Genomic DNA, 27,736 nt, shown 5'->3' with positions numbered 1-27,736 from the left:
TTTGGCCCCCTACTTCAACCTCCTAGCTTTCAACCACCTGCCAGATGTTGTTTGGAGCAAAAACACCCACTTCCTCTAATGAATTGAGATTTGAACTGCAAATAGACATGAAATAGATGGGGCAAGATGGTTGAGGAGGCAGAGTGGGGAGGAACAGAGGGTGGAGGGAAAGGAGTGAGAACTCCAAGAGGGAAAGGATGAACAAAGAGCCCCGGGAGGGAGGAGGGAGGAGGAGGAGGGGGAGGCCACGGGAACCTGTGGCGCATTTGAAGTTACGGAGCAGACTAACAGTAGTCTAGTACGGTATCCGGTACCCGCCGTGAAGGTACCGGTGTCTTTGACTCTTTGTTGGCAGGTGGAAAAAAGACCGTGGCAGCCCCACATCTCAGGTACCCGTTGCGCTTGTACCGTAGTACTCGAGTAACTTAGATAGTGGTAAGTTACTATCGATGCTCGGATGTACAGTACAGTACAGTACTCTGTAAGTAGAGTTACCATCCGGAGAAATTCCAGACGGACAGGAAGGAGCTGCAGTCGATCTCAACACGCATGCTGCTGAAGAGACTTAGTCCGAGTATGAGCTGGCTTGTGCGAAGTAACACATGGAGATCGAATTATTAGATTAGTCGCATGGGAAGAGCATCGTACCCATGTAGTCTCAGTGCAGGTATGTAATGTAATGTATACAGTTTTTGTAGATCTTCCTATCCAAATTACATGTGCACTTTCTCTCAGCAACCCAGATTTTTATCTCCTAGGGCTGGGTCATCATCTGTCATAGTGTCCGTAATTTTGTACGCTATATACGCTATACACGCTATACACGTACTGTATGTACATACAATACGTTGTCACTTTCTCTGTAGTGGCATTTTTCCGACCAGGTCAGTTACCAGCCAACTGGGATGACCAATCGATATTCAGTAATATTGAATATTCAACCATAGTTTATACTTATCCCATATAGAAACAGTTAATTTCAAGGACGCGATCGATTCGGATGCTAATAATACCTGACACCGGCGTCATTCCATTTTCGGTGGTCCGGCATTATTAGGGCGGAGTCTAAGAGTCTAACTTGGTTCCGTTCCACTCTTTCCCCTCCTGCCCTCCCTCCTTCCCTCCATCCATCCAACTATCTATCACTACGACTTTATCTTCTCTCGCGAAGCAACATCGGTTCATGCATGTTTGCATTTCAATTGACTATCGTGGGTGTTGTTTTCCTTGTTTCAGTATTTGAGCATTATTAGTAGTAAGCACTCTTTCTCCTCTGGTCAATCATGGTAACATCATTTCTCACTGACACTCGGCTGCTGACTGACTAACATTAACCACTAATCAACGCACTAAAATCTAACAAGTGACTCAGTCACCAATTCTTGTTGACATCTGCCACCTGTTTTTACTCGTGGCTAGCATATCTACAGATCGAGCAACGGTGCACGATGCGCCAGGTTAAACTCCGATTACCTCCAATCGCTAACCGCCCATTCAAGGCACCGGGAGAATGAGAACATCAAACGTCTCTGGAAGGACGGGAGAACAGCCTTAAGCTTGATAGGTCCCTCGGGATTGACGCCTCTCGGTGCTTTTAACCCACCTTGTCGCCCACGGCCTCCACTGAATGCTTGAGACGGAGTATTTGATACTTGACACGTCCTCTCTAGTGCGTAAGAGAAGTCCCTGCTCCCCTGCCAACCTAAGGTAGTGAGCTGCAGAAGCAAGACCCGGCTATAGCTCTAGCACTGATGGTTTGGACTTCTTGTGGCCTATGGTTCCATTCCACGCAAAAGCCAGCCATCACTTGGTTGGGGGATCGGTGCTCATCCACTGCAGCTAGGGCCTGTACCGTATATATTCTCCTAGCCCAGGAGGTACCAAATTTTCCGTGCACTGGTATTTTACCATCCCTCTCCACTTATTCATCTAATTACTCTCTTAAGCTACTAACCACGAGTTTGAAGCGTTTCCGCCTCTTGGAATGTGGATGGAAGGCTTCAGCTCACGCCAAAAATCACCATTCCAACCAAATCAAGCCACTCTTGATGGGGTAAAATGCAGTTGACCTTTTGTATATCGCCTTACACCTTTTCACCACAGCACAATTGCCTTCACATTTGTGTGTGGGTTCCATTCAATGCATATATCCCTTTTCTGCTCCGTGATTCGTCTCTGGCATGTTTCCATTGTGAGCCAGTCTTCATTGCTGCCTCCAACACCTTAAGAATGATCATCCTACTCTACGAAGCGAATCTTCGCTCCAGCTTCGAGTTCTTGCATGCTGACAGTTTTTTGCACCAGAGGGAGCGCGGAGCTGAGTATAAATGGATCGCCTATGCACCATGCACTAATGCTTCTGCCACTGCCTATAGTGGGAGAGTTGATTGGCCCCTGGCTGTCCATGTCGACAGCTGAAAACAGAGTCCGATATCGACCGCCCTGTGGTTGAGAGGATGTTGCTGATGAAGGAGCTTGAGTAAGCATGAATCTCGACAGGATAACTACCGATGCTATCAGATGATCGGAGAAACAAAACATGAGGCCCTGTAAGAGCACTATGTGAAAAGGTTGTTCCGCTCGAAACACGCATTATGAGCCCGGCTTGTCCGACAGGAACATGAAGTGTTGCTCGTTACTCATCTTGTTATCGAGAGCATGAGCTCAGAGGAATTATCTTGATCTTCTGAAGGAAATCGACCGTGAAAGAAAGAGAAAAGGAAAAAAGAACGTGAGGAGGATTGGTCTCTCCAGATTGTGTGTGTGGCATGGACCCAGAAGATGGCGAATGGTTCAAGATGAAGGGAGTTGAAAGGTTGGGTAGGGAGGGAGGTAGATGAGGAAGTCTCCTTGTAAGCCAGAGAATTAAGAGAAAGTGAGAAAGGCACAAGATAGAAAGGGAAAGATTGCATGTGCCAGAGGAAAAATGAGAGAACCATTGTTTAAATATCTCCCTTACATGGCTTGAGTCCTCGATTCATCGATGATTCTTGGCACCCGCGGAAAACGTGGACGATTTGCTGCTTCGGCTTGCGACTTTCACTGCTTCTTGCTCTTCTCGCACCAATTATTCTGCCCGCCATCTTTCTTCTCCAGCTTACTGCGAACCCTCCTTTGAGCCTCTTATCCTTCTTGTTTGATCGTTTTTTTCTTCTTCTTGTCTTCTCCTTTGCCCACCTTGCATCTCATCTTCGAGGTTCCCTTGTTCTCTTTTCTTTTACGGTACCTATTCCGCAATCCAGAACACCCTCTTTCCACCAACCACCACGCGCTGGGAACCGATCCTATAACAGCGCAGTCCCCAGCTGGGCTCTGATCGTTTGCGCGCACCGTCCGTGTCGTCATGTCCCCTCATGACAACGCGGACCGTCAGTCAGAACCAATCGCGAATGCGGTGACCGCGATGAAGCTAGACTCTGACGCAACCCCCGATACTCCGATACTCAACGGCGCCGGAGCCATGAGCAAGCACGAGTTCGACGCGGCCTCGGACGCCTCCTCTCTTGCAGGTCCCAAGGACACCCACGCGCTTTCGGCATCTCAATCAGCCTCGCGGCCTACCTCCCGATCGCCGGTCACGAAAGAGCCGGAGGACGATTACGATCACAACCAAATCGGCGACGAAGCAAAGCTTGAAGCCACGAAGACGGCCTATCCAGACAACATGGAGGAAAAAGTTGGAGGTGACATCTCGGTCAAACTCGAACCGGGCCAGCCTCCCAAGTTGACACGCAGTTCCTCGCAGAAGGTCGCTGCAAGACCACCACAACTATTTTTACAGTTGCCGGACAGCACGGCACAGGCACAGGAGACTTTCGAGGTTATGGATGCTTGCACATATGCCAATAAGTACATGGGCTATACTGAGCATGCGATGGAATGCGACTGCGCGGAAGAATGGGGTGAGTACTCAGTTTCTACGTTCCTCCGACCATACTCGTTGCACCCTTTTTTTTGTTCTGTCGCCTCTCCTTGCTTATGTTTCTGTGGGCGGTTTCCACGCGTGGCGCTGCATCTCGGATCCCCGCTTCAAACACGTTGAGAAATTCTCAAGCACACCACACCAACCCATTGCCTTTCGTTTGCCCCCCCTCATCTTCCATGTTGAGACCATGCAAAAATATGGAGAGGGCTATTTCTTTACATCCTTGGCCGTTGTAAAAGGAAGACGCACTAATTTGAGGCAGATCCCTCGGTTGCTAAGAATTTGGCTTGTGGAGAGGATTCGGACTGCATCAACCGCGCCACAAAAATTGAATGTATGGGCGACTGCGGTTGCGGGCCAGAATGCCAGAACCAGCGCTTCCAACAACGAGAATATGCCCCGGTGGCAGTGATCAAGACAGAAAAGAAAGGGTTTGGTCTTCGCGCGGAGGCCGATTTGCGACCGCATCAGTTCATCTTCGAGTATGTGGGCGAAGTTATCAACGAAGGGCAGTTTCGCCGCCGTATGCGACAATATGACGAGGAGGGCATCAAGCACTTTTACTTCATGTCTCTCAGTAAAGGTGAATTTGTTGACGCGACAAAGAAAGGCAACCTGGGTCGTTTTTGCAATCACTCATGCAACCCAAATTGTTATGTCGACAAATGGGTGGTCGGGGAGAAGCTGCGAATGGGTATTTTTGCTGAACGACACATCCGAGCTGGAGAGGAACTTGTGTTCAACTACAATGTTGACCGTTATGGAGCCGATCCTCAACCATGCTACTGTGGAGAACCCAACTGCACTGGCTTCATTGGTGGGCGGACTCAGACTGAGCGGGCGACCAAATTATCTCATGCCACCATTGAGGCCTTGGGTATCGAAGATTCAGATGGGTGGGACACGGCTGTTGCGAAGCGGCCGCGCAAGAAGAAGATGGGCGAGGATGATGAAGAGTATGTGGACAGTGTTCAGCCCAAGTCTCTGGATGAGAATGGGGTCACTAAAGTCATGGCTGCTTTGATGCAGTGCAAGGAGAAGTGGATTGCTGTCAAATTACTGGGTCGCATTCAGCGCTGTGAAGATGAGCGGGTTTCGAACCGCGTGGTCAAAATGCATGGCTATCAGATTCTGAATTCACAACTCAGCATGTGGAAGGAAGATTTCAACGTGGTCTTGCAGATTCTGGATATCCTAGACAGGTTTCCACGTCTGACTCGGAACAAGATCCTCGACTCCAAGATTGAGTCGACCATTCAGCCCTTGACCGGTTGCGGGGATGAGCGTGTCGAGAAGAAGGCAGCCATACTGCTACAGGTCTGGTCCACGCTTGAAGTAGGCTACCGCATTCCTCGAATGAAAAGGGACCCCAATGCCACTCCGCAGGCGATCAGTCAGTTCGAGCGCCGTGAGACCACTCGTGACGAGCGACGGCGGTCCAAATCTCGGTCCCGATCAAGGTCCAGATCCATCGACGCACCTCGCGGTCCAGCTGCTCAACGAGCAGGCCACATCCCGAGAGGTCCCCTGCACAACGGACCTCGGCCCTTCCGTCGTCAATTCAACCCCCTTCCTCCGGGATGGTTCGCTGCTGATTCTAACGGAAGAACATACTTCTACTCGTCTCGGGGCGAGGTGACTTGGACACGCCCGAGCGCGCCCGCGCCTCAACCAGGCCCGCCAGCGAAGGAATCGCGGGACAAGGCGTTGCAGGATATCATTGACGGTATCATGAATGCCAAGGAGAATACACCTAAGGAAAAATCAGGCACACCGGTCACCCCACAAACCTTCAAGGCAACCCCAGACCAGAACGAGGGCCAGGAGAAGTGGCGGAGTTTGAGCGAGGAAAAACGAAAAAAGATTTACGAAAACACGGTTCGTTCTTGCTCCTACACTATCGGACATGATCGGAAAGGCCCAGAGCTAATCTGATCACAGCTGTTTCCCCACGTCAAGTACGTGGTAGACAAGTTCAAGCACAAGCTTCCCAAAGATGATCTGAAACGTTATGCTAAAGATGTAAGGCCGGTCTCGAGTCTGTGAATGCTGTGTCGATATGCTTACCAAGTATCCGATAATAGGTTGCTAAGAAACTTGTCAACTCGGACTTCAAGAACAATCGTGTCGAAGATCCCACCAAGATCGATGAAAAGCAGCAAAGGAAAGTCAAGAACTTCTGCAAGGAATTCTTCGACAAGGCTGTCGTAAAGCACAGGGCCCACGAGAAGCGCAGGGCAGAACGGCAATCAATGGAAGCACATATGAGACCAGCCGTCGCGACTGCTGCTGGCCCGGCGGAGGATGATCCTGATGTGAGAATGTCGGATGATGAAGACGACCATGACGGACCAGCGCAGGAGGGAGACACAAACATGCTCTCCGCGGGAGAGATGCAAGGGATTCTCAAGCGGAAGAGGGAAGAAGACATGGCCACCGGCGACGGCAGCGCGACAGATTTCACCACGCCGTCTTCTTCCAAACGACAACGTTCTTCCACCCCACCTCCGCCTCCCCCTCCACCTATGAGCCCTGGAAACGACATGGAAGATGACCAAGACGAATATAAGCAGCAAACCTTGAGTGGCGACGATGCCAACATGAAGGGAGAGAGCGCCGAGCCCACCCCGCCCCCTGCACCTCCTCCACCTCCATCACCACCACCGCTCCTCGAACAAGACCGTCACAGCGAAGAGGAAGGGAAACAGTTCCAAACATCACAGATTGGGATTGAAGGACGTGTATAGCAATATGTCAAGGGGGGGATGGGGACGGCGGGGCCTATAATCGTTGGCCTAACAGCTATTCCGTTGGAACGGCCGATTAGCCATGGATCTTTTTTTCATGTCGTTTTCATAGCAACAGCATCCGGATCGGTGTTTTCGGAGTTGGCAGACCTTGGGCGCTATTCTGTCTTTCTCTCTCTCTATATCCACGACTATTATTCTTATATTGCTTCTTTCTCTCTCTTTCTTCATTTCTTATTATCTTTTTCATAGTCATTTTTCTTTTCTGGCTGGTCTTAAAAACACCCCGCGATATTCCCTTTCTTTTTTGTACCTTTCAACAATACTTGTTTTTCTCTTCATGACCTTGACCATCGTTTACTTCAATCATGTGTTCACCTCCTTACATGAATACCCTCTTCATAACAATCTATTCACTCGAAGCCACATTCAATTCAGTTTGCCATCTCGCAGATCACACAGCTTGGGTGGGGGGGGGGGGGAGCAAAATGTGCAAACAAGCTGAAGCATCCAGGAAATCCATAGCTTAGGATGGAACCTGGTTTTCGTATGAATTACTTTTACGGTAGTTCTATCTCATACATTGAACTCCCGGGGGTTTCTCCCTCCCACCATGTCACATGGCGTGGTGCCGTTCCGTTCCTGACCTGGATTTTATGCGCAGACTAGCCAGCTACCCCGGTCGCTCATATCTAACACTTCCCTTCTACCTTTCGCTTGCAGATCGCGTATGCCTGTTGTACCTGGGCTACTAGCTACGCGCTAACCAACTCTAGTCTGTTCTCGTGAGAGAGTGTGCATTATTTGTATGATAAGACCGTTCTCACTCGGAGCATTCCGGCTACCCCCAAACCTCTACAAAATGATAAAAGTCTTGGGAAACCTGGAGAAATCCTCGGGACTCGCAAGGTGTTTTGTTCATAGGGTCATGGCACAGTAAGGATATTTTGGGATGTGGGTGGGGATGGGTTTCATAAACAACATGACAATCGCAGTGAGGGAAAGCGTCGAAAAGAAAAATCTAGTAGAAACTCTCCACAATGCTCTCCTTGTTGGCAGTGCCCTGTCCGACACCACGGGGACCCATCTCGCCCAGCCGGAAGACACTCTCGATGACGCTCAGCTCCGTCGCCGTCGTATCCAGACCCGTCACGGCCAGCCAGTCGTTGACGACCATGCCGGCGCCGACCACGGGGCTACCGCGGTTCACACTACCGGCGACGAGGGGCACCTGTAGCAGGGAGGAGAGCTCATCCTGGTCGCGGATGGAGGTCTTGGGGTGGACGATACCGCCCTGGTTGGAGAGGGCCATGTAGGAGCCGGTCAGGACGTTGTCGGCCACGGTTTGTCGGAAGACTTCGACGCCGAGAACGTCGGCAATACTGAAAACGAGGAAACGACGGTTTAGCAGATGTCAGACGGACAAATACCAATCGAAATGGGGGGCTTACATCTCTTCCGTCTCACGTTCCAAGTCGGGGTGAATTAATGCAACATGGTCGTTACAGCAGATAACGTTGCCCAGGGCCGATAGCCGCTCCTCTATCCGTTGGATTTTTACCGACTCTGGCAGTGTGTTGCGGAGGTGCTGAAGCTCTTGGTCTGTGGTAGTAGTGGGGACAAGGAGACCCTTGCGGTTTCTGTAGGACTCTTCTCGTCAGGATTTGATTCCATGTTTTTGCCCCTTCCACGAAAACGGGATTGACATACCCTGCCGTCAAACGACCAACAATGCGAGTACCAGCAATGGTAGCGTGGCAGATAGGGATAACATCCTGCAATTCAGCCTCGAAAACACTAGGTAAGAAGTCAGTTGACAAAGTCCATGCCAAGCGGTCAGGCCAAGACTTAAGAAAGACGCACCTGTAAAAGTTCTCAGAAGCGCCAATGGCGACAATGGCGTATGAGTTGGTCAGGCGAGAGAAGACTCCAACACTGTTATGACTGTCAGCAATCTTCCAAGCTCAGGACTGGCATATAATAATCAAGGCGCTGTGCGCAGTTGCAACTGCGTAGGCCGGGTCCATCTTACTCGTTGGAATTCTCGAATTGAGCACGGACAGCCATGATTACTTCGTCTAGTCGCACACGAATTCGCTGATCAGAATGATGGTTATGGTGAGGTCTGTATGACTTGTATTGACGTTCGAAAGTAAGTCAGTCGAAACGCTTCCCTGAGTCTGACAGAGAAATCGCAAAATATCAGGAAGACGAAGGAGGGTCGAGGAGGGAAAATAGGCGCGCAGGCGGGGCTGACGGTCGAGTGGGATTGTCTGGATTGTCTCGTGAGGGGGCGGCAAGACACTCGAAGAAGAGGTTGCAGGCTTCGAGAGATAGCAGCGAGAAGGGCAATTGAGCTCGACTTAAGAAATTGCAGCGTTGGACTCGCAAAGGATGGCAGCCTTAGAATCGATGGCGACTGGGAAGGAAAAGCACGAGGAAATAAAAAGCTTCGAGGCCGAAATGAATGCCCCGCCGGGCTAGACCCGATCGGGAGGAGAGGGGAGGAGGCGGAGTTTTGAAGGCGGCGAAACACGGCCAAACAGAGTCATTATGACCCATCATGATTCATCCGGATCAATGAAAGATCAACAACCCTTCACCATCACCAGTCAATTAGAACAAACGCGGTACTACACGGCTAAGGGGAATCCTCCGTGACTGCTAAAAAAGACAAACTTCAAATCGCTCGGCAAGTCCCAAGTCCCAAGTCCCAGTTCCCAGTTCCCAATTCCCAATTCCCAATTCCCAATTTCCACACAATCCAAGACAATCCAAGGTAATATGATCTACTTCAAAGAAGAAGCAAGGAAGTGAAGAAATAAACCAAAAGCCGCCGTCACACATCCGCACAGGAAAGGAAGATAATCAGTAAATCAAAAATATGACGCCGCGACTGAGGAAAAGAACGCCTAGAAACAGATTCTGCGCCTTTTAGTAAGGTGGACGGGGTCCAGGGGGTGGAGGGGGTGGCGGAGGGGGATAATAGAGACTTGGAGCATGATGTCCGGTCAAGTAACCAGGAAGCGGAGGTCGGTGGAAATTCGATCCTGGCGGTGGAGGAAGATGAGGCGGTCCTCCCATCGAGGCAAATGGATCGGGTAGGCCGAGTTGCTCATTGATGGGCGGGATTTGCTGACCGGCAGGGAGCAGTCGTCGGGGCTGTTGTCGCTGAGGAGTGGGCGGAGGAAGGACAAAGGCCCGAGGCTCAGGAGGGCCATGCGTCAGAGCAGGTTGGGGGAGAATGGTTCGATGGGGGGGAGCAGGCGGGAATCGGGGAGCAGCCACGATAGGGGGTCGAGGAGTTTCGGCGGCTGCGATATCCGCCAGGGCCGATAATGCTCGAGGGCGTACATCGTGTATAACCGGGGGTTGCATCTCCCCTACCGTTGTTGTGGTTGTTCGTACATCCACTACCCCAGTCGCCTTCACGAGCATGTCGATGATCTCATCCGAAGTGAAGCCAGAGAAAGGCCCTGATTCACACATTTCCTTCATTTGCGGGTCGATGTCTTCACCTACTTTAGCTCGCTGAACGAAATCATCCCAGCCAAGCCAGGCCCGTTCGTAGGCAGCAGCGCCGGAGGGAATCCGAACGTAAGAAGAATTGAACCCTCTGAAAACTTCCCGCGCAGGTGGCACAACTGGCCCCCGCTCGGGCTCCGTTTCTGAATCGTCCGTCTGTAGAGGTTGATCAGCATATATCACATATTGATGTATAGACATTTTGACGGAGTGTATCAGAACCATAAAGGCCACCTACCTCTGTGTGCTCATCATCTTCCGCGGCACGTCGGCCTCTTACAAATGTCATGTATGCTCCCTGACTTGCGATCAAATGCTCCTCCCGGATATTGCGAGCGGATGCCTGCTGTAATTAGTAGGCTTCCCTTGAATGCTGACTGGACGCTTTAGCATATGAGACCTACCTGGAATCGCTCCTCGACTACTTCTCTATAGGCTTGGAACAACCGATTTTCTTGCTCCACTTTAAGTTCGAATTCTCTGCGGAGTATGTTCTTCCTCTGCCGCAGCCGCTCCTGTAGTTGTTGGTTAACTTCCTCAAATTCGGGCACATCCTTGTGTGCATTCTTGTCTCGGGCGATTCGTCTCTCAGACTGCGTCGCCAGCACTGCCAGAGCCAATCGCTGAGCGGCAGCCACTTTCTTGAATGCCTTATCCAGCTCACGCTGTCGATCACGGAGTCTCTGAGTTGCTGCACTGGGAGAAGGAGAGCGGTCAGGCTCGACATCACTTGACCTGTCAAGCTGTCGGCCAGCACGCCCGCGGCCGCTACGAGTACCGCCTCGTCCTCGTTTGTTAGCTGCAAAGCGCGCGGCTCCCCTGCTGCGGCCCCCTCGCCCTCGGCCCCGAACCCGACCACCGCGGAAACCTCGAGTAGCTGTAGGCTCCGTAACAATCTCTGGTGTCGAGCCCTCAATTTCCTCTGTGATATGCCGGGACTGACCATCGGCTTTCGAGTCAGTTCCAGCCTCCACATGAGACTCCGATTCAGGCCTGCCGTTAAGGCCATTGATATTGGGCTGTGACTGCTGATCCAAAACACGATCAGATTCGCCCTCTTCCAGCTTAGGTTTTTTGCTGGGTGACTCGAGAAAGTTCTCGGAATCAGCTCCGTTATGCTGTAGAAGTCCGGGTGATGTTCGCTTCCAGGACGATGGAGGACTAGGGGTGCTTGGAGCATCGACTGAATCATCAGCTTCAGAAACTGCTGGTTCGCTAATCCCGTTCTTCTCGTCCTCAACCACCGTACCCTTGGGAGATTCCTCAATAGCCAGCTTCGGGCTCAAGTGAGGCTCCTCGTAGAGAGGCTTCGTATCTTCCACAAGGTTGAGGGTCGTCCGGTCGGGTGAGGGTGATTCAGCCTCAGGGATTGCAGGAACGATAAAATTGGTTGCACCACTGTGAATGGTCTCATTGGAACTGTCTGCGAATTGCCGGCTCTTGTTCCGAGTACGGCTACTTGGAGCAGCGGTTGCTAATGGGCTTGATTCAGAAGGCTTCGGTATCAGACCTATATCAGCAATTCCATCCTCTGTCGAGGTGGATGGAACATGTGCTTTGAGCCGCGCCGATTGCCGCGTGGTTCTCGGTGTCTCTTCCAAGGCGGGGCCCCGTTTCACGCGTTTATGCCGTGGGGTTTCAGGCACAGGTGCCACTACGCCTTCCGCTGGCTGCGAAGGCAACGAAGCACTGGCACGAGTCCGAGTGTTACGCGTTTCACGAGTTACGTTCTCGCGAAGGGCTTGGTCCCGTGCTGCCTGTTCGCGTTCACGAGCTGCAGTGTTTGCCCGAGCGACACGAGTGCTAAGAGTGATGATACGCGATGGGCGATTAGGATTAGGCTTATAAGTGTTGTTGCTGTTGCTGTGATTGCCGTTGGTGCCGCTGCTGCTGCTTCCGCTCATGGCAGAAGCGTTGCTGTGATTACGAGCATCATTTTGAGTAGCACGCACATCTCGACTTGAACGCAAGCTTCGAGTTACGCGGACGTGAGATGCATCGTCAGCGGTAGAATCTGTGGGTCGGGTTAGAAGCGCTGTTGGGTAGCATGCAATTGTAGACTTACTAGTAGTGCTATGTGCGGCACCAAATGTTGTAGAATTAGCACCTGATACCGCTGCAGCAGACCCTTGGGAGGCGTCTATTTTCCGCTTAACTCCCGCCATCGCTGTCCTTCACCAAGGGTTATGTTAGTAGGCCGTCGGAGAGAATCGAAAGGAAAACCAGATCACAATGATGAGACATATGACTCATCCAGGAATAGAGGAAATAAGCAAGGATGAAGTATAGGGATGTCAGAGTAAAGAGAATACTCAAGTTGCTTGAGAAGGAGGATGAAGAGCAGTGATGGTGAAATTACGATGGTGAACATTTCATGGGACATCCATCCACCATGACGAGGAGAGAAGGTTTTTGATGATATGAGAAAGAAATGTGCAGGAAACACTGCAAGGTGAGTGTGATGACGATGGCGGAGGCGGAAGAAGAAGAGGACAGAAATGGAACCAGGAAAAAGATAGTGGGAAAGATTCAAGGACAGGAGGAAATACAGGAAAGCAATAGCGCATTGGCCGGGAGGGGGGAGAATGTGTCAGTTGTGGAAAGTTGGAGGAAGTCAATGCCAGGAACAAGACATATACAGAAGATGAACAGTTATTCCAGCCGGCAACAACACGGCACGAGGTCTTTAGCAAGCAGATCGGGCATGGATGGAAGTGGGTAGATGCATGGAGTATTGTACAATCAGTAGTATGGATTGAACGAAGCGATCGGGAAAGGGAGACGCGGACGATCCATGGAGCAATGCCAGAAAGTCTATGTCCGAAGGGAGAGGCTGAAGGGCTTTACAACACCAGCCATTGATTGAAGAGGAAGCACAATGCACTGCGCAATTGAGGGTAGTTGATCGTGGCGGTGGCAGATAGGTGGAAGAAGGCGACAAAACGGACTGGGACAAGAGTCGGGAGTGGTAATGGGAATGAGAATGAGAATGAGAATGGGAGGAGTGTAAGGCAACTTGGAAATCAATGCAGAACGAGAGGTTCAATGCGACGAATAGAAGTCAGGGTCAAAAGAAAGTTTTTTGTAACTTACCCCGGAGTCGAAAAGAAAAAGAAAAGTCCACGGAATTTGCGACAGCGACGGAGATTGGGGGAGGGGGAGGAGGAAGGGGAGGGGGAAGGGGAAGACGATGGGGATGGAGATGGAAATGGAGATGGAGATGGAGATGATGATGATTGAATCAATTGATGTGAGTTGAGGATCAGGGAAGTAAAAAGAGGTTCGGCCAAGTGGATCGATGGGCGTCCAACTGCGGCGCTTGGTTGGCCCGCTGCAAGGCCTGTACTGTGCTGGAGGTAGAACAAACTCGCCGGATATAGACCCTCTGATCAACCCAGTAACTTAGCAGTCATCAAGCCTCAAGAGAACGTGGAGATCAACAGATTCCGATCGTAGGAGATTTGACTCGTCTCCATGCAGGTAAAAAAGTCGGCGAGCGAGGGCCGGAGTCAATAGCGTCACCCGAGAGGAAAGGTTGGCTAGTATGTACGGAGTACTGTAGTATGAAAATCTCCTTAGGCTTCCCTCAATGCTAGAAGACAGTTTATGGATGATCTCCAGATGCCAAGCAAGCGAAAAGATCACTTAGCAGAGAGTTCGAAGTCAAGAAATGAAGGAGAAGGAGAAGGAGAAGATAAGCCACTTCCAACACGGTGGTAAGTACGAGAGAAAAGAAGGAAGGAGGGGGGAAGGAGAAAAATTTGGCAAAGAAAAAGAAAGAAAAAAGAGATAGTCTAGCAAGGCAGAGACAAGCAGGAGGTGGAGGAGCAGAAGAGCGATGAAGAGGAAGAAGAAGATGAAGATGATGATGATGATGATGAAAAGAGGAATGAGGCAAAAGGGAAAAGATGCAGGCCAATTGCACCAGGTAAGACGCGGACAGACAAGTTACTACCTACCTAACCTGGTACAGTACCTAGTAATATTAAGACAGACAAGCTGAGGTTGAATGTTTGCAGCTGCTCAGTTAAGTAGGTAAAAGGTACTCACTCACTCGGGGGAAAAAAAGACTAGACTCGGGAGATGCAGTCAGTTAGTTGGGTTTTTAGGGACTCGGGAGCCATTTCCTTCCTCCCCCCTTCCCCACTGACCGTCTGATTTACATACATACTCAGTAAATTATAACTTATTTCTGTTTACCCCTCAACCTAAGAATTGAAGATACTAAGTAAATTGTGCGAAACCCTTCCTCTCGCAATAGTCCCCTGGAAATAAACAAATCATCGACAATCCGTTGGGGAAGATTAACTTAAGGCGTGCCTCACTCTCTCCCCCAATCCCTTGTAATCCCAATGAAGTCAACTTGATATCCGGGATGTCTTCGCCTCTCCAAGGCCCTTCTATCCCTAGACGTATGTATGTATGTGTACACTCACTGCTACTGCCACTCGAAACACTCATGCTTATCATGTGGCGCCTGGAACTGTGCCCTGAAATCTGATATCGCTATCCTTCTACCGGTCGCTAATTTACCTTGATTTTCTGCTGGCCTGCTCCAAGCCTTTGCTTCATCCATCCTCAGACTCTAATTCAAAGAACTCATGCTGCATGACATGCACTGAGATAGATAGATAGATATATATATATATATATATATATATGGACTGCTAAGTACATCAAACGCTATATTTAGGATATCTAACAAAAGAGAACAATGATAAAACCAAGTGAAAGGCATCCAGACCCAGGTCCCAATTCCTTGTGACCTTCAGGAACTCGCCTGACTAGCTCTCGTCAGGGGATTCATTCAAGTCATATTTTTTCTCGTACCGGGTGATACTGCTTCGCACATCCGCTGCCATGATGAAGCTGGGCATGGGAGACTCCCGACCACTGCGTTCCAAAGACTCAGACTTCCGCTCCAGCTCGACAAGCGGCTGGTCCACTTGCTCAAATAGAGGTGATCGACTTCGGGGTACGTGGGACCGGAGAGACCGGGTCGATCTCACTCGATTCAAAGTCTGCACCGAGATGGTCTGCCCAGCGGCCGGTGAGGCGATTACAGTGGTTCCTGGCATTGGAGTTGGGGGAGGCGATGCACTATCCGACCGGAACAATGGATGGATAAAGCTTTCGTCGGTGAGCTTCAGCTTCGGAGGAATAGGCCGACCAGGAGCCGCAGGAGCTGCTAAATGCGTGGAAGATGTGGCAGGCGACGATCGAGTCGACGAGGACTGACGGATTAACCCTTCGAAAGATCTTTTGGCCCCGGAGTAGCTTCGTCGGATCTTAGGGGCCTCACTCCGTTCTTCCATGCTAGAAAGGTTGACAGTCGGGTTATCAGGCTGGTCATCTGTTCGGGAACGAGTCACCGTAGTCTCAGGAACTACCATATGAGTTCGCTGCAAGTCGAAAGAGCTCTGCTTGGAGTCTTGTTGGTACAGCGTCCGACCGGAATAACGATTAGAATTCTGAGAATCTGTGCGGGAAGCAGAAGGCTGAAGCTCCGGCACAATGTCGCAGCTTCTTTTCACCTCAGTGGAAGGCCGTGGAGACTCAAGGATGATTGACGGAGATTTCACCACGTCGTCCTTGTCACCGACACTGACTTGGTCGGGAAGAATCTCAAGCTCCTGAGAAAGGGACCTTGACCATCGACCCCCACCAGCATCACGTTTCGTCAGTGAGGTTAGGAGATAGCCACCCAGGATTCCTTGGCTCAAAACGGAGATGGCCCAGATGATACAGCGGGCTAGCATGAGGGTCTGGTGCTTGTGGGTCACAGTCGTTTTCCCTGTCATGGACTGAACTGCACTCCAGGCGATTCCTCCTGCCGTGATACCGGTGGCAATGGAGAGGTAGACGGCGATCAGACCGTAGAGGATAGCCCGGTGACCCCTCCACTGCGCCCTCACTTCTGCTCGGACATCTTTGACCCAAAGAAATAATAAGGCAGTGATCACTGCACAGTCGATTGCACTCAAGCTCACAATAGCTGACTCGACCGAGGCAATGTGCGATGATAAAGATTTGGAGAAACTGTAACAGATACCATCCAAGACAGTGGCGATGAATGTTGAGAACAGGGTGAAGCCTCCCAGAATATGGGCCAGAGAAGTCCTGAAGATGCTCAGCAACATGAGATCGAAATTGGGACTGCACGGACAAAAGATCGAGACTGAGACTTGTGTGTGCGTGTGTGATGATTTCCACACGATCAAGGCTATAGCCCGAAGGAGGTAGCAAGGCCACCTGAACAATTGCTGGGAAGAGAAAGGGGCAGTTACTGGTCGCGACTCAATAGATCATAGCCCGCTCAAGACTTCTCTCATGATACTGAAGACCGCTATGGTGTCGTTCTAGGCTGGGTAGATTTGGCAGATGATCAGGGAAAGACGACGGGCACTTCCAAGACAGAGGAAACAACCAAAAGAGAAGAAGATGGTGAATCTTCGATATGAAAAGGAATGAGGTGGATGAAATCGTGAGCGTGACTACTCCGTAGTTGGCAATGATAATGATAATGGTAAATATAATAATAATAACAATATCAACTTGATAAATGGTAAACGAGGGACAAGGTGTGACAGACAAGGGTCAAACCGGAGGAAATACCCAGCAGCCGGGAATGATCGCAAATCAATCGATTAACTAAAGAAGGAAGGCATTGGGAAAAAGTCGAACCCCGAGGATAATTGAGTCCAGATGCATGGACTTTTCGAAGAAGAGTCACGTATGCAACGCCTAGGGATCAGCGGGACAGGGGGGGGGTTGCAGAAGGAGGACTACATCGGATAATGGTCGACGTTCATACCGAATGGTCTCGATCATAGGTTCTACCACTAGTAAGTCGAACTAGGGGCTGGCAGCGATGATGTCGAAGAGATAGATGCCAATTCCACGGGTCCAACTGTGATCCCGATCGGAGTTGGGGGTGGAGGGCAAGTCTCGCCAGCTGCATGCCTTCGTCTCTGAGGCCTTTTTTTTTTTCAGCTCGGGCATTGAAGCAGCAAAGAGGGGCCAAAGACCAGAGGGAACCTGGAAAGTCGTGCATGCTCCTATGAAGAGTTCTTCATCCAACATCTGATACAGCCATGCCATGCTGAGATCAATCGTTTGGGTCCTAGAGGCCGAGATGGCATGCTCATGACGACAGAGGTTGGTTCTCAACCTGAGATGCGTGGATACCTTCCTCCCAGATGTCCCAATCATGGCTGGCTACAGCACTGGATGAGTGCATCCTTGAGGTATCTTAGCCGCGTGGAACAGGTCTAGAATGGATTTGTCAAGATTCAGTGGCGTCCTGTATAAGGCGGCCGGGATGATATCCAGAGTTCCGGGAAAGGCTTTAATGGAAGGATCGACCATCTGGGCTCCAGAAAAGGATACGGAGGGGCGCAATATTAGCGCTGGTGCTGCAGACTAGAGATATGACATATCATCCACTTTCTGGCGAGCGAACTCTCTGGGTCCGAGGTGAGAACAAAAAGTGGGTGGCGGTGCGTTTCATCCATGATGCGTTTGTCGTTGTAGCATCAGTGCATGGACATGGAAACCGAGATACCTGGAGCAGAGAGTCAAGTGGTAAGCAATCCCACCAGGTAAGAGATGAAACGTGAATTTGAATGGGCTTTGAGGGTGCAATGGTATGAGCTGGCTTCTCGAATATTATTTTCGAGGTGTCCGTAATTTGTTTTTTCTTCCCTCGTCTTCTTCTTTCCCCTCTTCCCGGCAACTGCAGCCGTGGTGTGATACATCCATGCGATAGATCTATAGGGCTGCCTTCCTCGCCACAGGACAACGCCACTGGTCTCAATGAAAGTGAGTGTACGGAGGACAGACGAAACACTGTGTGAACAACAAGAAACACCATTATGTTCAGCTGCAGGTGTGATCGGGACGGGGCGTGCCGGCTAGCAGCTTGGTTGGTTGGTTGATGGACATTGGGAAGTGGAAGAAAGAAGATTTGTTTATTGTTATTTATTTGTTCATGTCTCTTTTACTTTCTTCGTCCTCGTGTACACCTAGGTAGAAATAGCTTACCGATGAGAATGAAAACATACATATACCTGTAGTTCTAGTCGGGTAAAGAATAATATATACGCGGGTCTAGTGGATGGACTTTTCGTTCTTCAATCACAAGCTGATACACCCTCATTTAGAAGTTCATCTGTATTGTTTATCGCCTTTTTGGATAGATGTGTATGCACTCTGGTCAGTAGTATGAATAAGTTAACTTCAAGTCACTCATACCTACAGTTACATAGGAGCAGAAAAGGGAAGTTGGAACCTGAACCGTCCTGAAGTGTGGCTGAGGCACTCCATTCGGATTACTCATAGCCGGCAAATGAGGGGGGGAACAGTGTGGCGGTGCGTGGTAACTTACTTACCTACTAACTAGTACTCAGTAGTACCGGCGAGTGCTGACCGCCTCCGATCGTGGATTCCCAGCTCCCTCCACCTTCTGGGCTTCCTTCTCCCTCTTTCGGTGCCATTCATGATCCGTCTTCGTCATCAATCATCCTCATCCTCATCCTCTTCTTCTCCTTCTTCTTCTTCCTTGCTTCTTTCGCAGGTTTTTCATCCTCTACTTCATCTACTTCCCTACTCAAGATCCCTAAATCTCTGTACCATTCTTGATCAATCTATTATCAGGCTTTAAAGTCCTGCAACCCTCTGTCGCCCCTCCCCACTACGCCCCCTCCCGTCCTTCAAGTGTCTTCTCTCATAACCCCTCCGCCCACGTTGTCGAGCCATCTCTCAACCTTCGGTGGCGCAAAATGAAGCTCACGTTCAAGGTATGTACCTGTTCTTTGCTCCACCATTATCGTCCTACTTTCAATCTGACCTGTATCTCCTCTTCCAGGACCTCAAACAACAAAAGTTTGTAATCGATGCAGAACCCTCGGAGACGGTAGGTTGTTCCCTGCTTCAATTTATGGAAGCCCGTGAAGGTCGGTGCGGGGCTAAACCCTTTTCTCTTCTAGGTCGGAGAAGTGAAGGGAAAAATCTCCCAGGAGAAAGGATGGGAAGTTGCCCAGTTGAAGCTCATCTATTCAGGTCAGTCATCAGTGTTCGACGATGCTTGGCAGAAATTGTTGCTGGGAACGACGGCTTCGTGCTCCGATCCTCTGACGACACGCTCGACAAGTGTAGCTGACAGATTTTGCCACAACAGGAAAGATCCTTCAAGATGACAAGACCATCGAGTCGTACAGCATTGAGGAGAAAGGTTTCATAGTGTGCATGGTGTCCAAGGTATGGCTTATCGTACATGGCAATCTCTATCCTCCTATCAAGCTAATCTTGGCGCTTCACTTAGCCCAAGCCTTCTGCCTCCGGCGCTTCTACACAGGCCCCCTCCACCCCTGCAAGAGTAGCTGCTTCGACGCCCGCTGCCCCTGCTGCCCCTGCTGCCCCTGCTGCCCCTGCTGCCCCTGCTGCCCCTGCCCCGTCGGCATCCACTGCTTCACCGGCAGCTCCCGCAACTCCCTCTCCCGCCGCCTCGGGAACTTCTCAGCCCGCCGGTCCCGCCTTCAACGATCCCTCGGCTCTGCTGCGTGGCTCGCAAAGCGAGGCAGTGGTCGCTCAGATGGAAAGTATGGGATTCCCAAGAAGCGATATCAACCGTGCAATGAGGGCTGCCTTCTTCAACCCTGACCGCGCCATTGAGTACCTCCTGAACGTGAGTCTTTAGGTCGTCCCAGAGCCATCTGGCTTTCTCCACAGTCCGCTGACAGGTCTTCAGGGCATCCCGGATAACATCCAGGAGGAACAACAGCAGCAAGTCGCCGCCGCAAGCGCACCCCAAACATCCGCGTCTCCTGCAGAAGAAAGTGCCCCGGCCCCGGTTGGTGACGAACATGTTAACCTGTTCGAAGCTGCCGCCCAGGCTGGAGGTCAGGAAGGCGGCACTCGAGGTGCCCGCCCGGGAGCTGGGTCCGGCGAAGGTCTTCCCAGCCTCGATTTCCTCCGGAACAACCCTCACTTCCAGCAACTTCGTCAGCTAGTCCAGCAACAACCGCAGATGCTCGAGCCTATCCTGCAACAAGTTGCTACCGGCAATCCTCAAATTGCGCAGCTCATCGGACAGAACGAGGAGCAGTTTCTCCAATTGTTGAGCGAGGAGGATGACGCGGCTCTCCCCCCCGGCACGCATCAAATCCACGTCACAGAAGAGGAACGGGACGCCATTGAACGCGTATGTACTCTCTCATGTTCTCTGATGAGGAGCAAACCGAAAACTAGGAATGCCGCTAACCTCGTTACCAGCTCTGCCGACTTGGATTTTCTCGGGATCTCGTCATCCAGGCCTACTTCGCTTGCGACAAGAACGAAGAGCTCGCTGCTAATTATCTGTTCGAGAACCCGGACGACCCTGATGATCTATGATTCCACTCCCTATTCTTATGTTTCCATCTAGCTGAACACCCTATCACTGGATGCTGCTCTTCCCTATTGATCTCTCATCTTCTCTCATAATGAATGTCGTGATGTGTCCCTGTTATCATACTCTTGCAATAATTTCTCACAAGGGCGACTATGTAGAATAGATCGCGGTCAAGCCCATATCTGCCCGGCAGCTCGTACCGTCCCGTGCAAGCCTCCTAGCCGACCGATGCCTCGTAACATTTCATTCCTCTTTTCTTGTTTTGATTCTCTCCGCCTCCACTGGGCATGTCTTTGTATTATTCCCGTGCTTCTATCTAGGAGCTCGTACTCAAGCTTATACGTCTTCTCTGCCACTCTTCATTGGCCCACTTAGATAACCCGTGAAAGTCCTGGTCCTGTAGTCAGTACCCAACCGGAAGCTTCAGAAGGATGGGATTTTTGTCCTGAAATCACGAATACTTGGTTCCACGGCATGTAAATAGGGTTGGTGATCTACGTCAGGTTCGTCGATAGCTCTTCTGAGTGGGTAGGTCTGGATCGATTGAAAGTTTCGACGCTGGAAAATAGTGTATGGTGGGCGAAATGGTACACACAACGAGCATATACAGAAATGGACGGGATACTTTCTGAGCTGGCTGTCAAGCAATGCGACTTGAGCTCAACAACGTATTTGCAGGATTGACTGCAAGGGACTAGGTCGTGAATGATGAACCTTGTAGGAGCCGCCGGCGGCTAGACCGAAAAAAGCAAAAAGACTGGGTATATATGTATGATTTTTTGAAGGGGAAAAGAAGGGTATATTGTATCGCAAGATGTTTACCTCACATGTTCCATATGGATCCCAGGCAGTGTATGTGGTGAAGGTAGTGAAATAGTGGCGAATGATATTAATAGACATGAAGATGGTGGAGATCAAAGAGACAGCACGCTATGAGGTTGGCATGTGAAGATATAAGAGAGGGGGGTGGGGGGGGAGAGACAAGCAAGGTAATGAGAGTATCAAAAGAGCAAGAATAGTTAAGTTGGTGAACTTAGATTCGATGAGGTAAGCCGATGTCAAACCCGTGACAACCATCGCTTCCAGCACCAGGTGATCGGTGTCAGCTGATGTGGTCAGGACTTGAGTCAAGCACATCCAGCTCTCCGTGCTCCCCACACAGCCAGTCCTCTTCTCCCAATCACTCGTTGGAGTGTCGGCATGATGCCGTCGTCGCCAAAGTCGAGATCATCTAAATTGAGGTGATTGCTCCAGTGCCACAGCTCATGCAGCTCCAGATCCGACGGGTCGGATGACGAGGCCAAAGGTGCAACAAATTGGTCTAAGAATGTAGCAGACTTGGGGGCAACCATGAACACCAAGGGTGAAGACACGCCTTGGCTCTCAGCTTTCTCCTTCTCGTAGCATGAGGGCACCAGTTTGTCGAGTTCTTCAACCACTTCTGATCCTGGCATTCCCATCAAGTCTCGAGTTCGGATTTCTACTGGAAGGGTGGTGTCATTTCCCAGAAGCCAACGTGGGGGAGAATACGTTTTCCACCAGAGCACGGTGGCATCTGTTTCGAGCTGGGAATTGAGCGAGCCAAGACTTGACCCACGTACGCTTTCTGAGATGATAGACGGCATCGCGAGCTGTGCAGGCACAACTCCTCCTTGATGGTACACTCCCATGAGGAACCCTAGGATAGCATTGAAGATGGCCCAGGCGGCTAGAAACCGCCGAGAATTCCGGGTGTTGCGTATGCGCAAACAACTGAGGAGAAGGGGGACACAAGGAAGCAGGAATCTGGGTTCTTGGTGAGGGAATATTGAAAGCATGGCAGTTGCCGAGATGGCTGAGATTGCGCGCATATCCCTAAGCCAGAATGGAACGGCCGAGAAGTTGAATAGTGACAAGATCATGGCTATATATGCCGGGCCTAGTAGTTGTGGTAGATTCACTAGGAAGTGGTGGTATCGAGGGTGGAGTCCATGAAGCGCTAGATTAGACTTGTCGGAGTTATAAAGCAAATTGTTGATCGGGGTAATGACGGGACTGTGAAGGGCTTCCCAGAAAGTCGCAGGTGAGCTGTAGAACTTCGTATCAACCAAGACGGCGAGGCAGAAAAAGCCTAGGCCAAATCCAACTATTGAAAGGAAAGCTGAAGGCCTATCATTGACGGTCAACATTGTGAACCTACAAGTTATAGTATGAGGCATAGAAACTTACCTGCGCCAAAGATGAGGGAGGAGATAGAGCCCTGGAACGAGCACAAAGGCAGGAAAGGTGATTCTGTTGAATACACCGATGATTGCGATCAACGACAACACAGCGCAAGAAAAAAGGGAGGAATGTCGCTGTCAACAGACTTAGCCACGGAGTTTTTTTCTATGATTTCAGCTCAACTGGATGTGCCAACCTTATTTTCAGCAATGCGACGAATCAAAACTAAACTCCAGGTCACCAAGAGGGTCTCGAGTGAGTTTGAGAAGGTGTGCGTCTGATATGTCCAGGTGACATACGAAGATGCCACCAGCACCACCGTCGCGCGGCGATGGCGCGGCCAGGGCACCAGTTCATATACAGCCCAGTCTTCTAAGACAAAGCTAAGTAGAAACATCACCCCGCGCAGCACATAGTATACTAGCTGTGGAGGAGGGGCTTGGGTTCCAGTTTCCGTATAGAACCATTTCAGGAAATTCATTGGCACCTCGTAGATCGGCCATAGTGGGAAGACGCTACGGATCGGCTTATCTGCAGTGAATTCCCAAGGTGAATGAGATGGATAGGCGAGAATCCGACCTATGAAGTGACTGGTAAGTGTATGCGGCCGAAGGAGTAGCGAATTATTGGTGAAAACCGTATCGCAGGTAGAGCATTTGTGAGCGTTGGAGAGCCGGCGGATCCGATTGCTAATATGCTAGAAACTAGAAACATACCTGCAAAGACCTCAGGACCTTGGAAGTTTTCATCTGGGTGTAGATAGCTTGGTGACAGCGCAAAATATACCCGGATTACCAACAGCAATAAATATGTTCGCCGCCACCACATGACTCTGTAGGATGTGCGGGAGATTTAGAAGGTAACGAAGGTCAAGCAAGTCCAGCGGAAAGTATGGTACATGCCTACGGAGAGTTCAGGTACCTGAAGAATGAGATAAAGGAACAGAAGAACAGAACAGATCAAGGAACGACGGTCTTAGGCATAAGCGCGAAACGAAGGAAGGAGGGAGACAAGAGGAAGGAGAGTTAATAAGATAAAATTCCGGTCAGGGAGTGAGGGTAGAGGATCGGGTTTGACGGGGTGCTACCCGGCGACGCGTTGTTGGGTGATATCATTGCATTGAGCGACGAGGACTATATATTAGTACAGCATTTTCGACGTTCTTTTTTTTTTTTTTTTTTTTTTTTTTTTTTTTTTTCTTCTTTTTTTTCACCCTCTTCGTTTTGGGGGTGAAAGGAGCCCCCTGCGCCGCTAGAGCAACAATGCTGGGGGTGGGGCAAACGAGAGAGCTTGGTAGCTAGCTGAACTCTGGCTACGGAGAGGGAGATGTATGGAATATCCTGGTTGACCGTCCACTGTACGGAGTAGTGGATGCGTCGTTGTTCTGATTGTTCTCTGACACCCTCAGGATTCATCCCGTTGCAGTCAAATTTGGTTCAGTATGATTGATTTTGTTCAAAGAAATCAATGGCTGTGTAGGGCTTCGATCCGACAAGAGGGAGGGGGAGGGATTGAGTTGTATGTACAGTACTCCGTATGCTCTGGTCCTTTGAGAGACGTTTGTCTTGGTTCAAATGAGATGAATCGCTTTCTTCTTGATCGGTTGAGGATGTATGGTACTGTACAGTAAGTACAGTACTCTCCGTGGAAAGATTCCCACTAACACCCAGAGTTGTTGAATGGAACAGATGCCACTGGGATTGAATAAAGAACAAATCCTTGGAGATCGAGGACCAAGTGTACAAGTGTTGTATGCTATGACACTCTTTTGGTAAAATCACAAGGCACAATGCATTCAAGATCGTGTTTGTTGATTTGACGGTGTTCTTATGTGAACGTTTGTACAATTCGTTGTTTTTTGGACAGCACAGCCTCATCCAGGCACCAAGGCACGAAAAAGATAGCATAATCAAGGCATTCACCAGGCAGCCACAGGCGGCAACCGCGTAAGTGGGGCGTCACAGCAGCGAATGATGACGGAGATTTCCCGCCCCCTCAAACTAGTAAGACCAGTCATCAGCCTCAGTCAGCCATCTGCCCTTTCACAACGTCGGTCCCTTTGATCTCCAGTTCGAGCTTCTCCTCCTCCTACACAACTCACTTTGACGCACTAAATATCAAACGTTTCCTGCCTTCACTTACCACGAAGCCCCTTTCGTCTATTTATACCCTCGACTTCCCACCTCTGTTTCCTCCAGCTTCCATCCGAGACTCACCCTCACCTCATCAAAAACAATTCCGGATTGTAAGCAGCAACGAACCCCCACTTGAGTACCCCTCAGAGCAGGTTTATATCCTTGCGCCTGACGAGTAACATATCCTAACCTATACTTATTCATTCTAGCCCCGCGAATACCCTTCAACAGAATTTCACAATGTCTGCAACAATGCTCACTTTCGAGAGCAACGATGGGGTTCAGATCACTATCGGTTAGTACACGCTCCCCACTTCCCTGTCACCTTAATCATTTTCTGCTGGATTTGAAGTCTGACCTATGCTGCCTACTTTAGCCCGCGATGTTGCCGAACGCTCTGTTTTGATTAAGAACATGCTCGAGGACCTTGGTGATACTGTTGAAGCCATCCCTATCCCTAATGTATGTTATCCCTACCCCCCCTCCCCACCTATTCCCACCATGTATCAAACAAAACTTAACATTCGGCTCCGTAGGTCAATGAAGCTGTCCTGAGGAAGGTCATTGAGTGGTGCGAGCACCACAAAGGCGACCCCCCCAGCACCGGTGATGACGACGACTCGCGCCGTAAGACCACTGACATTGATGAGTGGGATCAGAAGTTCATGCAGGTCGATCAAGAGATGCTGTTCGAAATTATCTTGGCCGCGAACTACCTCGATATCAAGGGTCTGCTGGATGTTGGCTGCAAGACCGTCGCCAACATGATCAAGGGCAAGTCCCCCGAAGAAATTCGCAAGACTTTCAACATTCAGAATGATTTCACTCCTGAGGAGGAGGACCAGATCCGCCGGGAGAACGAGTGGGCTGAAGAGTAAGTGCATTATGAACTCCGACCGGGTGCCGTAACACCAGAAGAGACGTCTGCTAACCGGTTGCTTTGCAGTCGCTAAATTGGTGTCACTGGTCAGCGGCACTGCATATCTTCCAAGGATCGCAGGCTCGCTATGGGAAATGTGGTCTCTGTGAAGATAGGCATCAACGATGTTTTGGCCTGATACACCTTATATGCTCTCCAGTTGCTGCAGTTCCCGGCGTTCGGTTCTCGCTTTTTCATGTCAGCGCATGGTTGTTTTTGTTTCCTTTTTGTCCTACTGGCCCCTGGACCATTGTCTAGAGGCAACAGTGGGATAGCTTAATCGATTAGTAGCTGAAATAAACCTTACTATGATTTTCAAGTCCTTCAATTCCAATTCAAATGAGTTCGCTCTTCTATACGAGATTTTGACTAACCGTGCTGTGTGAAGATACTCCGGGTCTTAGTGGACCATATTTTACCCGATTGAAGATCCCAGGGTTGCGTCTGTAAGGACATGATTGTATGCTTGTGATTGGAAGGAAATACGAAGCCGGCAGTTTAAGTGGCCATACTAGCAGCGATAGATAACTTTCTACGAAATCAATCCACGACTTGGGACAGAAGCTACCTCGGCATAGATAGAGGCGAGCGAATCTCTTGTTTGGGCAGATTTGTCGCTTCCAGGTAGCCCGCGTTCAAGTGGGAGCAAAGAAAATAGTTCCCGGAAGAGAAAAAGACCTTCGTTCAGTACTCGTTATCCTTCATAAGTTTTCGATTTTTGTTTTTCTCAGCTCGTGTAATTAGATTGCATGATTTCATAACCGTATCACAGAACCAGTCGGGAACGACTGCTTGCACCTCAACCAGACCTGTCCCAGATATCGTTCGAAGTTCAGGAACCGATATTCGCTTTGCCACATAAAAAATGCTTGCCGGGAAACAGGAGCAAAAACCGAAGGAGAGAAGACGAAGGGCGTGGATCAGAAAGCAGCGGGGTCGACGGGTTCAGGATGATGCAGATTTAATCATCGCGAGCAAGAGAGACACACAAGAGTTGGCGGTATCACAACTGAACGAAACATTCCCAGGGATAAAGAAAAGACATCTCGGGCGAAATCGAAGAAGTCGGTTGGTTGGCTTGATCGAATTTAGATACCGAGACGGGTCTTGCGCCAGTGCCTCCGCTTGGCGTTGTATCTGGAAAGAGAGAGAAAGCGAGGTCAGCCATCCACCCTATTCACGAGTATCATCTGATCGCCCGTGTGTGCGGCTTGGAAACAGGATTCCGACCCCCCGAGGGAAGAGTGTCGTCGAATTCCAGCAAGTAGAAAAATGGTCGTTGTAGTCGTTCATCCGGTAGTGATTCCCAATCCAAGGCGTCGTAATGCTTCCAACTCCTTCTACCATTTTGCCAGGCGATCTAAGGCCATCGAGGGGTCGCAGCGTCACACGGGAATCGAATGGTGGTGAAATCAAGGGTTCTTTATTTACCTGATGGTGTTACCAGTGCGGAGACGAATCCACTGGGGGATAGGACGGTTCTGTCTCTGAGCTTTGGCAAGCTTCTGCTTGGTGCGGAAACTCTTGTGGCTCTATATTGAGAAAAAAAGATAAAAGCGTTAGCCTGCCTTCTTGATCCTCATCCTAGCGGATTCCATGCTGATATCTGTCTGGCCAAAATGGCAAGACGTGAAAAATATCCCATATTGATATCCGTTCATGTCATATAGGGGCTGCTAACCGGCATCTTGAAGGCTTGTCGCGACGGCGAGCTGAGGGTATGGACTGGCGGTAGTGAGGTTGTCGACCGTCTTCAATCGCCGTTCGTAGTGGTAGTTTTTTTGTGCGGGCAGGGCTTAGCGTTTCGCTTCGGGTAGGTCATGTGATATACGCCTGAGGCAACATGCATGTCTGCCCCATCAACTGATGTACAGTGGTGTACTTGACCGTGTC

The 27,736-nt window shown here is 50.2% G+C and overlaps 10 protein-coding genes across 10 annotated transcripts; 4 read left to right on the top strand and 6 right to left on the bottom strand.

Moving 5' to 3' along the window:
* Nucleotides 1-3,072: 3,072 nt before the first annotated feature.
* Nucleotides 3,073-7,132, top strand: set2 (SET and WW domain protein). The gene is made up of 4 exons (XM_025668849.1): nt 3,073-3,902; nt 4,188-5,803; nt 5,867-5,947; nt 6,010-7,132. The coding sequence occupies exons 1-4, from the start codon at nt 3,344-3,346 to the stop codon at nt 6,670-6,672; spliced, it is 2,919 nt and encodes a 972-aa protein (XP_025529797.1). The 5' UTR covers nt 3,073-3,343; the 3' UTR covers nt 6,673-7,132.
* Nucleotides 7,133-7,452: 320 nt separating this feature from the next.
* BO86DRAFT_387349 (translation initiation factor 6) lies at nt 7,453-9,089 on the bottom strand. Its single transcript, XM_025671565.1, has 5 exons — nt 8,705-9,089; nt 8,536-8,607; nt 8,383-8,469; nt 8,124-8,312; nt 7,453-8,054 (listed from the first exon to the last, which is right to left on the bottom strand). Exons 1-5 carry the CDS (start codon nt 8,737-8,739, stop codon nt 7,694-7,696), a joined length of 744 nt encoding a protein of 247 aa, XP_025529796.1. The 5' UTR covers nt 8,740-9,089; the 3' UTR covers nt 7,453-7,693.
* Nucleotides 9,090-9,606: 517 nt separating this feature from the next.
* Nucleotides 9,607-12,362, bottom strand: BO86DRAFT_377428 (uncharacterized protein; the record flags this gene model as incomplete). Its single annotated transcript, XM_025670586.1, has 4 exons — nt 9,607-10,353; nt 10,436-10,540; nt 10,602-12,211; nt 12,263-12,362. The coding sequence occupies 4 exons, from the start codon at nt 12,360-12,362 to the stop codon at nt 9,607-9,609; spliced, it is 2,562 nt and encodes an 853-aa protein (XP_025529795.1).
* Nucleotides 12,363-12,509: 147 nt separating this feature from the next.
* On the top strand, nt 12,510-13,071 carry BO86DRAFT_21603 (uncharacterized protein). The gene has a single exon (XM_025666894.1). It carries the CDS (start codon nt 12,629-12,631, stop codon nt 12,917-12,919), a length of 291 nt encoding a protein of 96 aa, XP_025529794.1. The 5' UTR covers nt 12,510-12,628; the 3' UTR covers nt 12,920-13,071.
* A 1,754-nt stretch (nt 13,072-14,825) lies between these two features.
* Nucleotides 14,826-16,694, bottom strand: BO86DRAFT_21595 (uncharacterized protein). Its single transcript, XM_025666893.1, has one exon. The coding sequence runs from the start codon at nt 16,335-16,337 to the stop codon at nt 14,982-14,984; it is 1,356 nt and encodes a 451-aa protein (XP_025529793.1). The 5' UTR covers nt 16,338-16,694; the 3' UTR covers nt 14,826-14,981.
* Nucleotides 16,695-17,522: 828 nt separating this feature from the next.
* Nucleotides 17,523-18,153, bottom strand: BO86DRAFT_21589 (uncharacterized protein). Its single transcript, XM_025666890.1, has one exon. The coding sequence runs from the start codon at nt 18,068-18,070 to the stop codon at nt 17,636-17,638; it is 435 nt and encodes a 144-aa protein (XP_025529792.1). The 5' UTR covers nt 18,071-18,153; the 3' UTR covers nt 17,523-17,635.
* An 824-nt stretch (nt 18,154-18,977) lies between these two features.
* On the top strand, nt 18,978-20,589 carry BO86DRAFT_397545 (putative UV excision repair protein (RadW); the record flags this gene model as incomplete). The annotated part of the gene is made up of 7 exons (XM_025673501.1): nt 18,978-18,995; nt 19,064-19,111; nt 19,185-19,257; nt 19,376-19,455; nt 19,520-19,882; nt 19,946-20,398; nt 20,470-20,589. 7 exons carry the CDS (start codon nt 18,978-18,980, stop codon nt 20,587-20,589), a joined length of 1,155 nt encoding a protein of 384 aa, XP_025529791.1.
* A 1,011-nt stretch (nt 20,590-21,600) lies between these two features.
* On the bottom strand, nt 21,601-23,869 carry smp3 (glycosylphosphatidylinositol-alpha 1,2 mannosyltransferase smp3). The gene is made up of 4 exons (XM_025666869.1): nt 23,506-23,869; nt 22,986-23,368; nt 22,796-22,923; nt 21,601-22,735 (listed from the first exon to the last, which is right to left on the bottom strand). The coding sequence occupies exons 1-4, from the start codon at nt 23,615-23,617 to the stop codon at nt 21,715-21,717; spliced, it is 1,644 nt and encodes a 547-aa protein (XP_025529790.1). The 5' UTR covers nt 23,618-23,869; the 3' UTR covers nt 21,601-21,714.
* Nucleotides 23,870-24,828: 959 nt separating this feature from the next.
* On the top strand, nt 24,829-26,156 carry skpA (SCF ubiquitin ligase subunit skpA). Its single transcript, XM_025671564.1, has 5 exons — nt 24,829-25,034; nt 25,134-25,219; nt 25,301-25,386; nt 25,461-25,798; nt 25,871-26,156. The coding sequence occupies exons 2-5, from the start codon at nt 25,165-25,167 to the stop codon at nt 25,875-25,877; spliced, it is 486 nt and encodes a 161-aa protein (XP_025529789.1). The 5' UTR covers nt 24,829-25,034; nt 25,134-25,164; the 3' UTR covers nt 25,878-26,156.
* Nucleotides 26,157-26,931: 775 nt separating this feature from the next.
* Nucleotides 26,932-27,530, bottom strand: BO86DRAFT_417212 (60S ribosomal protein eL39; the record flags this gene model as incomplete). The annotated part of the gene is made up of 3 exons (XM_025675023.1): nt 26,932-26,980; nt 27,275-27,375; nt 27,525-27,530. The coding sequence occupies 3 exons, from the start codon at nt 27,528-27,530 to the stop codon at nt 26,932-26,934; spliced, it is 156 nt and encodes a 51-aa protein (XP_025529788.1).
* Between the last annotated feature and the right edge of the window lie 206 nt (nt 27,531-27,736).

The sequence above is a fragment of the Aspergillus japonicus genome, assembly GCF_003184785.1.
Source record: "Aspergillus japonicus CBS 114.51 unplaced genomic scaffold BO86scaffold_11, whole genome shotgun sequence".
In the NCBI taxonomy this organism is placed as follows: domain Eukaryota; kingdom Fungi; phylum Ascomycota; class Eurotiomycetes; order Eurotiales; family Aspergillaceae; genus Aspergillus; species Aspergillus japonicus.
The sequence above is the reverse complement of the archived record's forward strand: the minus strand, read 5'-3'. Positions and strand labels throughout refer to the sequence as shown.

Coding starts and splice junctions, on each gene's coding strand:
- BO86DRAFT_21595 (XM_025666893.1), bottom strand. CDS start 16,337: ATGTTGCTGAGCATCTTCAGGACTTCTCTGGCCCATATTCTGGGAGGC.
- skpA (XM_025671564.1), top strand. CDS start 25,165: ATGTCTGCAACAATGCTCACTTTCGAGAGCAACGATGGGGTTCAGATC. Junction 25,220..25,300: donor TGGGGTTCAGATCACTATCG/GTTAGTACACGC, acceptor TGCCTACTTTAG/CCCGCGATGTTGCCGAACGC. Junction 25,387..25,460: donor AAGCCATCCCTATCCCTAAT/GTATGTTATCCC, acceptor TCGGCTCCGTAG/GTCAATGAAGCTGTCCTGAG.
- BO86DRAFT_21603 (XM_025666894.1), top strand. CDS start 12,629: ATGTGCAGGAAACACTGCAAGGTGAGTGTGATGACGATGGCGGAGGCG.
- BO86DRAFT_387349 (XM_025671565.1), bottom strand. CDS start 8,739: ATGGCTGTCCGTGCTCAATTCGAGAATTCCAACGA. Junction 8,470..8,535: donor GCTTCTGAGAACTTTTACAG/GTGCGTCTTTCT, acceptor CTTCTTACCTAG/TGTTTTCGAGGCTGAATTGC. Junction 8,313..8,382: donor GTTGGTCGTTTGACGGCAGG/GTATGTCAATCC, acceptor AGAGTCCTACAG/AAACCGCAAGGGTCTCCTTG.
- smp3 (XM_025666869.1), bottom strand. CDS start 23,617: ATGTGGTGGCGGCGAACATATTTATTGCTGTTGGTAATCCGGGTATAT. Junction 22,924..22,985: donor GTCGCATTGCTGAAAATAAG/GTTGGCACATCC, acceptor GTCTGTTGACAG/CGACATTCCTCCCTTTTTTC. Junction 22,736..22,795: donor CTCCCTCATCTTTGGCGCAG/GTAAGTTTCTAT, acceptor CGTCAATGATAG/GCCTTCAGCTTTCCTTTCAA.
- BO86DRAFT_21589 (XM_025666890.1), bottom strand. CDS start 18,070: ATGGTGTTTCTTGTTGTTCACACAGTGTTTCGTCTGTCCTCCGTACAC.
- set2 (XM_025668849.1), top strand. CDS start 3,344: ATGTCCCCTCATGACAACGCGGACCGTCAGTCAGAACCAATCGCGAAT. Junction 3,903..4,187: donor CGACTGCGCGGAAGAATGGG/GTGAGTACTCAG, acceptor AATTTGAGGCAG/ATCCCTCGGTTGCTAAGAAT. Junction 5,804..5,866: donor AAAAGATTTACGAAAACACG/GTTCGTTCTTGC, acceptor ATCTGATCACAG/CTGTTTCCCCACGTCAAGTA.